The 13754-nt window shown below is 45.6% G+C and overlaps 1 protein-coding gene across 4 annotated transcripts in view; it reads right to left on the bottom strand.

Moving 5' to 3' along the window:
* The window catches only part of LOC118083841 (syntaxin-binding protein 1), a 57072-nt gene that overhangs the window by 24021 nt on the left and 19297 nt on the right, over window positions 1-13754 (bottom strand). For all 4 annotated transcript variants that reach the window (XM_088665008.1, XM_035112800.3, XM_035112798.3 and 1 more), the window contains 8 exons: window positions 12062-12143; window positions 11086-11162; window positions 9650-9728; window positions 8104-8207; window positions 2978-3126; window positions 1907-1991; window positions 1412-1542; window positions 668-775 (listed from right to left, as the gene is read on the bottom strand). In XM_088665008.1, the coding sequence (XP_088521134.1) occupies window positions 668-775; window positions 1412-1542; window positions 1907-1991; window positions 2978-3126; window positions 8104-8207; window positions 9650-9728; window positions 11086-11162; window positions 12062-12119 (791 nt within the window). In that variant the 5' untranslated portion in view covers window positions 12120-12143. The remainder of the gene's footprint in view (window positions 1-667; window positions 776-1411; window positions 1543-1906; window positions 1992-2977; window positions 3127-8103; window positions 8208-9649; window positions 9729-11085; window positions 11163-12061; window positions 12144-13754) is intronic.

Genomic DNA, 13754 nt, shown 5'->3' with positions numbered 1-13754 from the left:
GTCTCCTGTGGGCCGTGAACCCCCTAGATGGCCTTAAGCAACCCAAGTACACACACTCTCAGCCTGAGTCCTCCCTCCTCTGCAAATAATAACAACAACAATATCCCCGCTTGCAAATGGAAAATAATAACACCCACTAATTTCATAGGGTCACTGTAAAGACTATGCTAGGCAATGCATGTAAAGTATTTTGAACACTTGGAAAAACATAATTAAAGTTAACTTTTTACTGGTATGGAAGCACAGTGAGAAAACCAGAGTTTGTACAGTGACCACAAACACTTGAAAAAGTGCTGTGCAAATTACGATTATTAATGTTAGCTTCTTACTAATGAGGGGGTGGGGAGGAAAAAAGGACAGTCTGTATACTATGCAGTTGGGTGTGTGCTTTGCTGTTTAAAAAATAAAAAAGTGGTATCAAGCTTCAATTAATAAATTAAACCTTCTTAATTGGATTTAGGATTCTGCAGTGCTGCTCTGCATTATGATTTCCCCCCCCCCACCAAAAAAACCATATATAATCTCTCCTTTTGCACAATATTTCTAGCTGGAAGACTGCTCCCTCCCCAAATAACCTCAGGCAACAGGAACAAAAGGCAGCACACTGTTTTGCAATATGCAGAGTTAACTCAACGCCACCAAGAGGGAGGAGGAGATGCGCTCTTACTGGGAGACCTCAGCAATGTGTTTATGGCGCAAGGTGACCCAGAGGTCATCATCTTCATCCAGCAGAACCTCCTTGACACGGGCCTCCCCAATGCCACTTGTCTCATATCTAGTGAGGGAGAAAGAGAATGTAAGAACATAAGAATAGCCTCCTAACAACTCCCAGCAGCACCCTTAACAAACTACAGCTCTCAGGTTTATTTGGGGAAAGCTCTCACGGTGGCCAACCAGAGGCCTGGAGGAACCCACAAGCAGGATTCAAGCACAAGGGCATTCTCCCCACCTGCAGTTTCCAGCAACTGGTATTCAGAAGCATTGCTGCCTCAAACTGGGAAGGCAGAGCATAGCCATCATAGCTAGTACCGTAGTCATCAACAGCACTCTCCTCCATTGATTTCTCTAATCCTTTTTAAAAGCCATCATTGCCTCCTGTGGGAGTGAGTTCTGCAGTTTAACTATGGGGAGAGAAGGTAAGTACAGTAGTACTTTTTGAAAAAATCTATCTTAAAATTCATTCACAAGTAATTTTCACTTGTGCAGCGATGCTTCCCCCCCTCCTCTCCCCATGTACCCCCTAAATTTGTTATGGGGTTCACCCAAACTTTCAGAGCAGATTTTTGGAGGCCTAGGGCGTGCATGGGGAAGAGGGGGGGGTAAGGTGGAAGTCATTCCACTCGCTCAAAGGTTTAGTGGAACACTGTCCTTGGGGCTTTTGCAACCACCAGGGTGTCTGCAGGACCCTTACTTGTAGACGTCATTCTCAATGGGCAGCAGATCATAGCTCATGGCTTGGAATGTCAGTTCATGTAGCACTGGAGAGCTGGGGTCAAAGCCGCGGTCCAGGATGACGAGCTGGGAGCGGGCTTTGTCTGGACCCTTAGGAGGGGAGAAACACAACAGAAAGGCTCAAAGTGTGGGTGGGGACAGGGGGAGCATGGACAAGCCCCGCCCTCAAAGCCATCATGTGTCACACCCAATCCCTGACCTTCCCAGTTCAAGGACAGCAAGCCCCTCTGAAGCTGCCACCTGATGTCATGATGACATTAGGTGAATGGCAGGTTGGTGCCCCCACCCAACAAAGTGTCCCCTGGGGTTCTGTGAGGCAGGTCCTCCTGCTGGCTGAATCTAGTTTCCCACCCCAGAAATGTCAGGAACCTGGCTAGAGATGTGCCCCTTATGAGGAAAGGTGCCCAGTTTATATGACCTGACCTTGTTGGTTGTTCCACACTGAAGTACTCACCTCACCCATGGTAGGGTCATCAGCCTTGTAAGCATCAAGTTTGTCCTGGATCAGCTGGGCCAACATGGCATTGTCTTTGTAATCCCTGCAAAAAAGCAGAAAAACAATGCAATAAATATATATATATCTACAGGAGACATGGGTGGCACTGTGGTTTAAACCACTGTGCTCCTTGGACGTGCCAATCGGAAAGTCGGTGGCTTGAGGCCCCGCGACGGGGTGAGCTCTCGTTGCTCAGTCCCTGCTCCTGCCAACCTAGCAGTTCGAAAGCACGTCAAAGTGCAAGTAGATAAATAGGTACCACTCTGACGGGAAGGTAAATGGCGTTTCCGTGCACTGTTCTAGCTTCGCCAGAAGGGGCTCAGTCATGCTGGCCACATGACCCAGAAAATCTGTCTGCGGACGCTCCCTCGGCCTGTAAAGCAAGATGGGTGCTGCAACCCCAGAGTCGTTCACGCTGCTGGACCCGAAAAAACCCACAAATACTTCAGTTCAGCTCCCATTTTAAAGAAGGTGTGAACTGCTTTGCTGGGTGGGACTAGGATTCATCTTGTTTTCCTTTTCCCAAAGCAGGCACAAGGAACCTGTGGCTTCCCAGACCTTTTTTTTAATGGTGCTTTATGTTTTCATTGTGTTGTTGTACACCACCCTGACATTTTAAGAGACGGCAGCATACATATAATACTTTTTATAAAATAAATCAATAAAACTCCCAGCCCCCAACCTTTCCAGCTAGCATGGAGAATTCAAGCAAACCTTTCAAAAAGAAAGAAAAGTGAGCTGATTTGCAAGTGTGATTCATTAACCTGAGCAATATAAGTCAGTTTGGGGAAGTTATTTCTAAGGATTTGTTTTAGCTATAACTTGTACGTGAAACCCTGGCTTAAAGCTACCAACTATAAATATATTCAGGACACATCAGGATGGAGGGGAGGAGGAAGAGAGAAAGTAAATAAAGCAGCCTATTCATTGTTGCTATTTACTACTAGGTAAGTAAAGGGAAGAAAGTTTGGGGTTGGCAGAACACAAGGTGCTTCCTTTAGGAGACCCCTGTCCAGAACCCAGACTCACCCTCTGTATCGGACAGCAGGGTATTCCTTCAGGGTGGCGCAAAGGGTGGCAATCTGCTCTGCCAGGCGCTCCAAGATCGGGTTTTTCATCTGGGCCTTGTGAGGGCTGTAGAAGCTCTGGAAAGAGTCAGCAGAGTCCAAGGAGTAAACCTGCAGAGGGCATCAAAAGAACAGCAGGATGACAAAATGAGCTAAACTGTAAATGGATATCATACATGGCAGCCAGCAAACCTCTCCAAGGTGGGAAGATAGGAAGCTGACTTATCCCAAGTCCCTCTAGCTCAGGTTTGCATGCACTGACTGGCAGTAGCTCTCCAGCATTTCAGAGTTGGACATTCCCAGCCCTACTTAGGAGATGCTGGGAACTGAGCCTAGTAGAGTTCCCTGATAAGAAGGGGTGACTGTTAAACCACTTTCGTCTGCTCCCTTCATTACACATCTTCAGGCACCAGGCAAAAACATTCATTTGGCTGGTTGCACATTCTATGGCTTTTAAAATGTGTTTGTGGGTGGGGGTTACTTGTTTTTTGTTTTATTATGTGTTTTGTGTTCTCATTTTGTATTTTTATGTTGTGAACTGTGAACCCTTAAATTTTGGATTAAGGGTAGGTAGGTAGGTAGATGAGAGAGAGAGAGAGAGAGAGAGAGAGAGAGAGAGAGAGAGAGAGAGAGAGAGAGAGAGAGAGAGAGATATGATAGGGAATTGTAGCTCTGCGCGAGGAATAGGAGCCGCCTAACAACTCTCAGCACCCTTAATAAACTATACTTCCCAGGATTCTTGGGGGGAGGGGGAACCCTGCCTCTTCAAAATGGTATAGTTCTGCTGTAAATGTAAGGTGCAGATGGGGCATTAGGGTGACATGTTAGTTTCTTCATTACTGCGAAGTCCCAAGATTAGATGCAAAACTTCTGGACAGTCAGACCCAAAATATTTTGAAGTGCTGTGCTGTAATTATACATGCTCCCACAAGCATAAACCTTATCAAGTCCTCAGGAAGTGCTTCTGTGTAATCCCCCGAAAATATGCATCATAAGCACAGATTCTGGTCTTTAAACAAGGGGTAGCATACAATGAGGCTTATTCCAGTAATAGCATCATCCCAATTCCATCAGTGCCAGGGGACATTTACACCACAGATAAAACCAGTGGAACTTTGATGAAATTTATGTTTCAGTAGCCACAGGGAACTCCAACCCTAAGATTACAGAAAATATAGTCCCATGCTATAGCCATTAAAACCAGGACACAATTGTTAAAGAGAAGATGCGCCCCATGCCGAAATTGTCTTTAAAAAACCATTTCTGATTGTACATGGGTTTTATCGTGTTCGTATTTTAAAATGCACACTTTGTGTCCATGTATATTGTGGGGGTTTTTTCTCAGCTGTGTGCTTGTCTTGATAACCCTTTATTATATTGGGATTTTTATGGTCTGTAGACCCTATTAGCTGAACTGAACATAAAGTAGTTAAACACAGCAGCAAGTCCTGGGGCTGAAAACAGACCCTAAAAGGGAAGAAATCTTGCTCAAATTAAACCCCCTCTGCAACTACAGTGGTACCTCGGTTTACAAACACAATTGGTTCCGGAAGTCTGTACTTAACCTGAAGCGTACTTAACCTGAAGTGAACTTTCCCACTGAAAGTAATGGAAAGTGGATGAATCCGTTCCAGACGGGTCTGCGGAGTACTCAACCTGAAGCGTACTTAACCCAAAGTATGAGTGTAATTGGTTCCGGAACTCTGCGCTTAACCTGAAGTGTACTTAACCTGAAGCAAACTTTCTCACTGAAAGTAATGGAAAGTGGAATAATGCGTTCCAGATGGGTCCGCGGAGTACTTAAACTGAAAATACTCAAACCAAGGCGTACTTAACCCGAGGTATGTCTGTAGCTTTTTTGTTGCTGTTTTTGTATCTTGGCTGCTGCCATGCGCAGTCATGAGAATGGTCCATTCAGATTAATATTCTACCTCCTGGAGGAGATCTGACACATGTCTCAGGGAGAGTTCAAAAGCAGGGCATGATGGTGCAGCAGATGTTGGGGATTAAGGGGGAGCAAATATCTCCAACAAATACCTTTGCAGAAAAAGGGAAACCAAATATATCATGGCAAAGCACCCTTTGAGATTTTCGTCTGCTCCATCACAAACAGCTGTAACAATGGCCACAATCAAACATCATGCTCAACTGTGGGCTAGCACAATATTCTCCAACCTTCACCACTTAAACACTACCCTTTCCAACTGTTCTGAAACTAAACACAAAAAGGGTGGGACGTTTAAAAAGAAAACTTGAAAAAAGGAAGCCACTCTTGGATGGGTCGGAAGAATAGAGCAGCACCAGGGAAATGTTCCAAAGCACACAAAATGGAACTGAGGGCCACATACTGCTCCCAGGTTGCTACTTGGTTTAGTGGGATGCAACATCACCACTGGGTGAAAAAAGGGACAGAGTTTGCTGCAGGGAAGGGAGTAAATCTTTCCTCTCAACACTGTTTGTTCAGTTGCCTCCCTGAGTTCAGAGGATATGTTGGCTAGTAGGCCAACACAGAACAGACCAAGTAGGGAGTTCATCACACAATCAATTTATGGAACTCCCCATCATAGCATGTGATGGCGACCACCATGGCTTGGATGGCTCTAAAGAAGAATGAAGCAAATCCATGCAGGAGGTCTATCAATAGTATGAGTCATGGTAACTAAATGCAGCCTGTAGCTTGAGAGCCAGCCTACTACTCAATTGCTGGTTCCTATGGGGCAACAATAGAGGGTAGGTCTATTGCATTCTTGCTCTGGGGTGCTCCAAAGGCATCAGGGTGCTGATGGTAGGAAGGAAGTTGCAGGACTTAGATGGACTTAGATTTGATCCAGGAGGGCTAAAACAAAACTTATCTTTGCATGCCTAGATCTGCTTGCACTCATCCCTTCCCATGCTTGTTTCCCACTATCATTGCTCACTCAAGCATAGAAAAGCAGGTTGTTAAGGCTGTCAGAGTAGGGATTTGCCTTTTTGCTAATGTCTGTAAAATGTTGTCTACACTGGTGCCACTATAGTACCTGGCAGCATGGATTGCCCAAGTTCCAGCTGCCCCATTCCATCCTCTTCTCCTCAGTCTTTACTGAGCAGTTTTCTGGCATATCCTCCATCTTAAATTCCCCACTTAAGATTTCATTTTTATACTTTTGCAAATCTCTAGGCTCTCTGAGCTCTCACTATATCTCCCTCATATCTGTGCCCGATGAAGTTTGGGCTATATTTATTATTGCGTTTTTATCTCTCTCTCTTTTCCCCCCCACCAAGGAGATCCAGGCAGCATGCATGGTTCTCTTCTGTTCGTCATCAGTAGTTCCACTAGGAAGTGAAGTCACCTCTGTGCTTATTTTCCAAGGGCATGTTTGTCCAGACAAAAGTGACCTGTTTAGTATTTATAGCTCTGTACACCTGCCTGCCATCTGTTCCTATTCACGTCACCCACCCACCCCTTGGTATGGCACAGGAAGGGCCAATTGCGAAGCAGATGGCCAAGGAAGGCTCCTTGCTTCTCCCACTGGAGAGAACCAGCCAATGGTAGAAGAGAAATAGTAGAATGCAGGGAACATCTGTGTTTGTGCATGCGTGTGGGTGTGCAAGCAGGAAGGCTAAGGCCGCAACAGAGAGAGGCAGGCCTGGAGAAAGAATAAATAAATCAAGGAAGACAAGCACAGGAGGGCAGGAAGGAAGGAGGCCACTCCCTCGCCTAGAAAGCTGTTGCATGAATTGCAATTCCCACTTCAAGCCCTTATGTAAGCCTGTAATCCTCTCTTTCCTCTGTAGGCAACTTAAAAAGCATATAAGAAGACAGATGAGGCTGTAGCGTCAGGTTTCAGGGGCTGTTGAATGAAGCACACACAAGAGAACTGTCATCACTGCTGACTGGGGTGGGGCTCTTATCAATGGGCCCCCCTAGGGAGATGTGAGTCTTAATTGGCCCAGTCCTTTAATTGGTAGCCAGACCTGCTCACTGAGGGGGAGTGGGGGAATCTTCTGTTAATGTTGTTGTTGTTGTTGTTGTCTCTTACATTTTATAATCCCACCTTTCCCCACCGCAAGGACTCACGGTGAGGTACATAGTTCCCCTGGCCCCATTTTATCTCACAACAACAGATGGGATAGGTAGGTTGAGAGACAGTGACCAGCCCAGGATAACCCAGTGAACTTCATGGGCCACGTTGGGGATTTGAACCTTGGTCTACGAAGCCCTAGTCCAACACTCTAACCACTACACCACACATGATTCTGTTGCATCATCTGCAAATTTTGTCCAGTTATGTCAAAAGTAAAATAAAAGTTACATCTGCTTTTAAAATTATTATTTCCCAATAATGATGAATGGGGGAGGCATGAAGGTAAGACCTGGGAGACCAGAGGTCAAATCCCAATTCAGCCATGAAGTCCCACTGGGTGACCCTGGAGCAGTCATCATTCTCAACCTAACCTACCTCAGAAGGTTGTTGTGATGATAAAATAGAATGGGGTTGGAAGCGTGTAAGCCACTTTGAGCTCCTTAGAGGCAAAACTGGTGCATAAATGCAATAAGGAAATAAATTTCTTAACTTTCTAATTTCTCAAATCCAAAAGTTAGTTCTCCGCAGTCTACAATTGTACACTGATTTGAGCAACTTGGAGGAAAATGTGGTATATACCGGTACATGTAAGAAAGAAATGAAAGAAATGACTTTTTTTTTCTTTTCAAATTGAAATGCAGACCCAAATTGAACCTTGAAATGAAGTGGGTGTTTTCCCCCTGACACACTAAATCTGTGCTCAGACTGAAAACTGTGGTTATTGCATGCCCCCGCTAGAAATGCAGAGTCCTTTCTCAGTTGTTGCACAGGGTCAAAGCATTTTTGGACGAAATGAGCCGAGAATATCAAATAGAAAGGGAACCCAGGTTCAGTTCCCCGACACTTCAAGTTCAAACAATCAGGTAGCAAATGATGGGAAAGATTCATGACTGGGAAGCTGGAGAGCCACTGTCAGCCAGAGGGTGACACTGGTGAGCTGGACAAACAGGCTGACCTTTTCCATGCAAAAGCGAGTTGGGCTCCCACACACCCCACTTGCCCCCCCCCCACTCTGTGGACTCACTTGAGACTCGTAGGGCAGGAAAGCAATGTTGATCTCTGTCAGAGTCTTGATGACTTTCGCAGCACGGGACTTGACCAGCTCATTAAACAAGGAATCGGGGCAAGCTGGAAGAATGGAGTAAAAGTAGCCACTATAGTCAAACAGCCAACTCAAAAACCATTTGGATGCCTCAGCGGGGGTATGAAGTGAGGAGCCCAATCAGGCCAACCCACAACATACAAATGGGCCACAGGGCCATTTTCTCAAAACCATAGGTGACACACAATCCATTGCTGCCTCTGAATCCCTCCTTTCTATGTCACATTCCCATTCGTTCATCACTGAAGCCACTGCTTTCTTTTGCTTTTCAATCTTCTTTTTCCCACATAAGGAACATTTACATTTTACAATGTCATCTTCTGCAGCATCCCTTGCTAGGATTTTTGCCAATGTCATTTCAGATGCTGCAACTTGAGGAATTCCTCCCCTTTCTGCAGAAGTTACAGACCAGCAGGTCCTTGCAGGACATGGTGTGTATCCACCAATCAGCACCGCCTTCAGAACCTGCTTTAAGTAGAAATCTTCAGCCTGGGAAGCCAGAGGCAGCTGTCCAGCCCTCTCTTTCTGGCCCTCAGGACTTCCCACAGGCCACACACCCTCCCCCGCCATACTTTGAACCTTCCCTGAGTGATTTTACTGGATTGTAATAGGTTCTTGAACTCAGATCTTTCTTTGTGCTTGCCTGAGGGAAAGGTTTGTGTGTGTAGAAACAAGCCTATTCAAACAAATGTTATATTAGCATTACTTGGTCTACCCCAGGGGTTCCCAAACTAAGGCCCGGGGGCTGGATGCGGCCCAATCGCCTTCTCAATCCAGCCTGCGGATGGCCCAGGAATCAGCATGTTTTTACATGAGTAGAATGTGTCCTTTTATTTAAAATGCATCTCTGGGTTATTTGTGGGGCATAGGAATTCGTTCATATTTTTTTTTCTTCAAAATATAGCCCGGCCCCCAACAAGGTCTGAGGGACAGTGGACCGGCCCCCTGCTGAAAAAGTATGGTGACCTCTGGTCTACCCACTTTTGCATCCAGCTTTGCCTACCATGCCTTGTGGCCCCCAGATGGTTGCATAGGCTAGGGTTGCCACATCTTGAAGAGCAAAAAAGAGGACATCTTGAGCCACTGTCAACCTGAGCCAGCGAAAGAGGCACACGGGGGCGTGGGGCCGCCACCACCATGTCCACATGCCTCTTTCTCTGGCTTGGGCTAGCAGCAGCCGCAGTGTGCAGAGCCACCTGCAGATAAGCTGCCCACAGCCGCACCACCCATGCAAAAATAAAATAAAAAGCCTGGACATTTCCTTTAAAATGTAAAAATACCCCCAGATGGTCCTGTTGGTCCTCCAAAAGAGGACATGTCTGGGATTTCCCAGATGTATGGCAATCCTACATAGACAGCAGGGGGTGAAAGAAGTTCCCCATGTTTGGTTTATAGCACCATACAGTGCAGTTCTTGAAACTTCCAGTTATAACAAGGAGGGGCAGGGAGAAATTCCCAGTATGCTTACAGTCAGTAAAGAAGACGTGAGCAGCTCGATACTTGGCATTCGGAGGTTCCTTGAAATCACCAATGAGAGACTCAACAGACTAGGAGAAAGAAGAAGAATTAAAAACAATCAGTTTTAGATGTTTGCTAGTTCTGCTCAAAGTTCAGACCTTGGTTTGTATGAAAACAATTTCCCCCAAGTTAGTTTGCTAGGTGAGCCTGCTTTGTAAAGGCATTCCCTTGACTCCCTGATCCTTATTATAACAAGGCTTGGCTTGCTTAAAATGAGGTTGGGAAGTTCTGTCTTTGGACAGGAGAACTCGCCAATACAGTTTTGTCCCAAAATACAACCCTACTAGTTTCATTTGAAATATTAGTACATTCATATCCCACCTTTTCTTGAAGGAGTTCAAGGTGGCATACCTTATTCTTGCTCCTCTCCATTTTATTCTTGCAATAACCCTATAAGGTAGGCTAGGCTGAGAGATAGTGCCCAGTTGGGCCCAATGATACCCAGTGGGCTTCATATGGCTGGGTTGTGATCCGAACCCTGGCCTCCCAGGTTCTAGTTCAACACTCTCACCCCAACACTGCACCAGCTCTATTTAAGTCATTCCTTGAATGGCCATCACCCAAAGAGTCCAGGGTAGAGTACAAAACTGTGAGGACAATTCACATGGCATGCAATATATTTAAACAAACAGCATAATACAGTATAGAGAATAAATTAGGGCAGAAAACATTTCTGACTAGAAGTCTGTCTAAACAAAGAAAGTCTTGACCAGGCACACCAAAAAATATTGCAGTATTTGTGCAGGGTGGGCATTCCAGAATAGCCAATCCCACTACCCATTTCAGAGGCATGCTTACTCATGGGAAAAGCCATACTGGATCAGGCAAATGACCCATCTAGCTCAACATCTTCTTCTCATAGCAGCAAATCAGATGCCCCAATGGGAAGCTGGCAAGCAGGACCTGAGCTCAGCAATGTCCAAGGAACTAGGATTCAGAGGCATTCTGCTTCTGACAATGGAAGAAGAACATAAGCCACCACATTCAGTAGCCATTGATAGCCTTGCCCTCTATGAATTTGTCTAATCCTCTTTTAAAGCCATTCAAGTGCATGACCATCACTACCTCCTGTGGGAGTGAGTTCCACAGTTTAACTATGCACAGTGTAATGAAACACATGATTCCTCCAACATTCAGCTTCACTGGATGTCCTTGAGTTTTAAGAGTTGTGTGTGTGTGTGTGTGTGTGTGTGTGTGTGAGAGAGAGAGAGAGAGAGAGAGAGAGAGAGAGAAACTTTCCTCTCTCCACTTTCTCCACACCATGCAGCATTTTATACACTTCTATCATGCTCCCTGTTACTTGCCTTTTCTCTAAACAAAACAGCCCCTAATGATCCCATCTCATGCTCAGGTTTATAAGCATCTCCACTCAGGGAAGACACTTACTTTCTCTGATGGGGTGATGAGGTACACAGCCTCCAGGCTGGGCAGTGGCTCCCGGCGCTTGTTGATGTCTTCCACAACTGCAAAAGGCAACGCAACAGAGATTTTAATCAGGGAGGAAAATATGGCAGATTCAAGGTGGTTACCAAGTCCTGCAACTAGTTATTGCTCCATTCTCAGAGATCAATAGCCTACAATTCAATCAGTCCATGTGAGAAGTTAGCTTCCCCCTTGGAATACTAACAACAACAACAACAGCAGCAGCAACACAGCCAATACTCAAAAGAAAATGGACTTGGGTGGCTGTTGTGCTCCTGACTTACTAAATGAAGCCACCTCCCAAGAAGACAAGCAGTGATATATTCAGGGCCTAAGATGTGGAAGAGTGAGGCAGCTGCCTCAGGCAGCAGAAGTTGAGATGGGGGATTGGCCAGAGCTATGAATGTCATGTGCCCCTGGCCCCCCACACTAACCTGCTGCCCGCTAATGAAGTGAAATACATTATCATTTCGTTAGTATTGGTATAAGTTTCAACTAGCAGTCCAATAGGCCTCAGTATAAATGAGGAGCTTTTTAACCATTGTATGCTCCAAAGCTAAACATTTAGGAATACTGAAAACACCTCAGTTTCAAGAGAACAGGGCTTCACATACGATGAAACTTCATGGAAACACAGCTTAAGTCCAAAAGAAGATGTATGATAACTGTCTCTGAGAGGAGATTGGCACCCATGGCACTCGCTCAGAAATCCAAGTGGGCCCACGGGCTGTCTGTCAGTATGCTTTTTGCCATTGGTGTTTTGTAATATGTTTCTACACCGCCCTGAGAGCGTTTGATAAGGGGCAGTATATAAATTGAAATCATCATCCTGGCAACCCATAAGCCAGGCAAACTAGGTGGTATCCAGGTTTGGTTCTAAGCAGACGAGGCGGAGGTGGCTGGAGAAAGGGAAGAGGGGAGTCCTGAACAATGTACTCACTTGTTATGCCCTCAGTCATGATATCAGTCATTTTGCAGCAGGAAGAAAGCATTCGCATACTCAACTGATCCACCACCAGAACCTGAGAGAGAAGGATAAAGAAGTCATGCAAAAATTTCCGCCGACTTGGCTTGGGGTTGAACTAAATCTGTCCTGCATATGAGCTTCTTCTTCCCCATTATCATCATCATCATCATCATCATCATCATCATCACTTACCTGCCCTTCACATAAGGCCCTAGAGCGGGGTAACAGCAATTTTAAAACACAATATCAAAATCAGTTTAAAGTGAATTGCAGTCAAGATAATATGGTGGATCCAAAAATATGTATCTCATGTGCCCAAGGTTCAGATAAAGAGGCTAGTCTTCAGCTTACAACAGTTAACTGTAGCTAACTGTAGTTCAAACAAACAAACAAGGCACATGTAGCTTCCACATGTCTGCATTGGCTTGCCTGAATGAAAATGTTCTAAGCAGGCACTAAAAGAGATACAGTGAAGGGACCTGACTCATGTCAACAGACAGGGAGCTCCAACGTGTAGGTACTGTCATACTAAAAGACTGTTTTCTTACACATGTGTAACGAGTATCATGTGGTGTCTGTAAGAGTGACAGTTCCTCAGATCAAGGTGGTTGAGCAGGCATATGTGTTGAGTAAGGTGATCCTGCAGATAAACTGGTCCCAAGCAGAGGTGTTATATGCTAGCAGGGTCTCACTCCTGTAAGCAATCACACTGCAGCATTTTGAACTAGTTGTAGATTCTGCATTGCAGTAATCCAACCTTGAAGTCACCAGTGACTGAACTACGGTGGTCAAGCTCTCCAGGTTCAGAGGAACAGTTGCAGCTGTTGCACCAGCTGCAGCTGGTGAAAGCCACCTCTAGTCACTGAGGCTATCTGGGCTTGCAGTGACAAATCTGGATGTAGAAGAACCCCCCAAACTGCATACCCGCTCCTTCAGGAGGAGTACAACCCTATTCAAGGCAGACAACTGACTCATACTTGGTAAGCATTCATCCACAGTGCCTCCACCTTGTGAGGATTTAACCCAATTTCCTTTACTTCATCCATCCCACCAATGCAGTCCAGGGCCCCATACCCTCTCATTCAGAGGTTTAGAAGGAACAGAAGGTGTGTGATAACCATACTGATGGCATCTTGCTTCCAAATTACTTAAGGACTGCTCCTAGTCACTTCAGGTATTAGTCACCCCATAGCATAACCACGGAAAAACATTATCCCGGTGTTACTCTCTGGACTCAGACCCACAGGTAGGACCAAAACTGTTGTAACACAGTGCCCCCAATTCCCATTCCATGGAGCTGGTTCAGAGGATGCCATAGTCAACAGCAACGAGCAATCGAGAAGCAGGAGCAAGGTCACACTCCTTTTATCTCATTGTCTGTAAAAGTCATCCATTACAGTGACCAAGGACAACTCAACCCAGACTGGAATGGATCCAAATAGCCAGTGTCATCCAAGAATGCTTGCAGCTGCTCCACTGCAACTCTCTCCACCACCTTCCCAAGAAGGGAGAATTTGTGGTTCGTGGATTCCAGTCCAACGGTTCCAAAGTTGCTTAGGAGAGACCACACCACCACTTCTTTCAAGTCAGCAGTCACCACTCCCTCGTGCAAGGAAGTATGTACCATACTCTGGACCCAACCAATCAAACCTGTTCTATTAGATTT

Source organism: Zootoca vivipara, chromosome Z2, assembly GCF_965207765.1.
Source record: "Zootoca vivipara chromosome Z2, rZooViv2.hap1.1, whole genome shotgun sequence".
Classification (NCBI taxonomy): Eukaryota; Metazoa; Chordata; class Lepidosauria; order Squamata; family Lacertidae; genus Zootoca; species Zootoca vivipara.
This window is presented reverse-complemented; position numbering and strand designations above follow the sequence as displayed.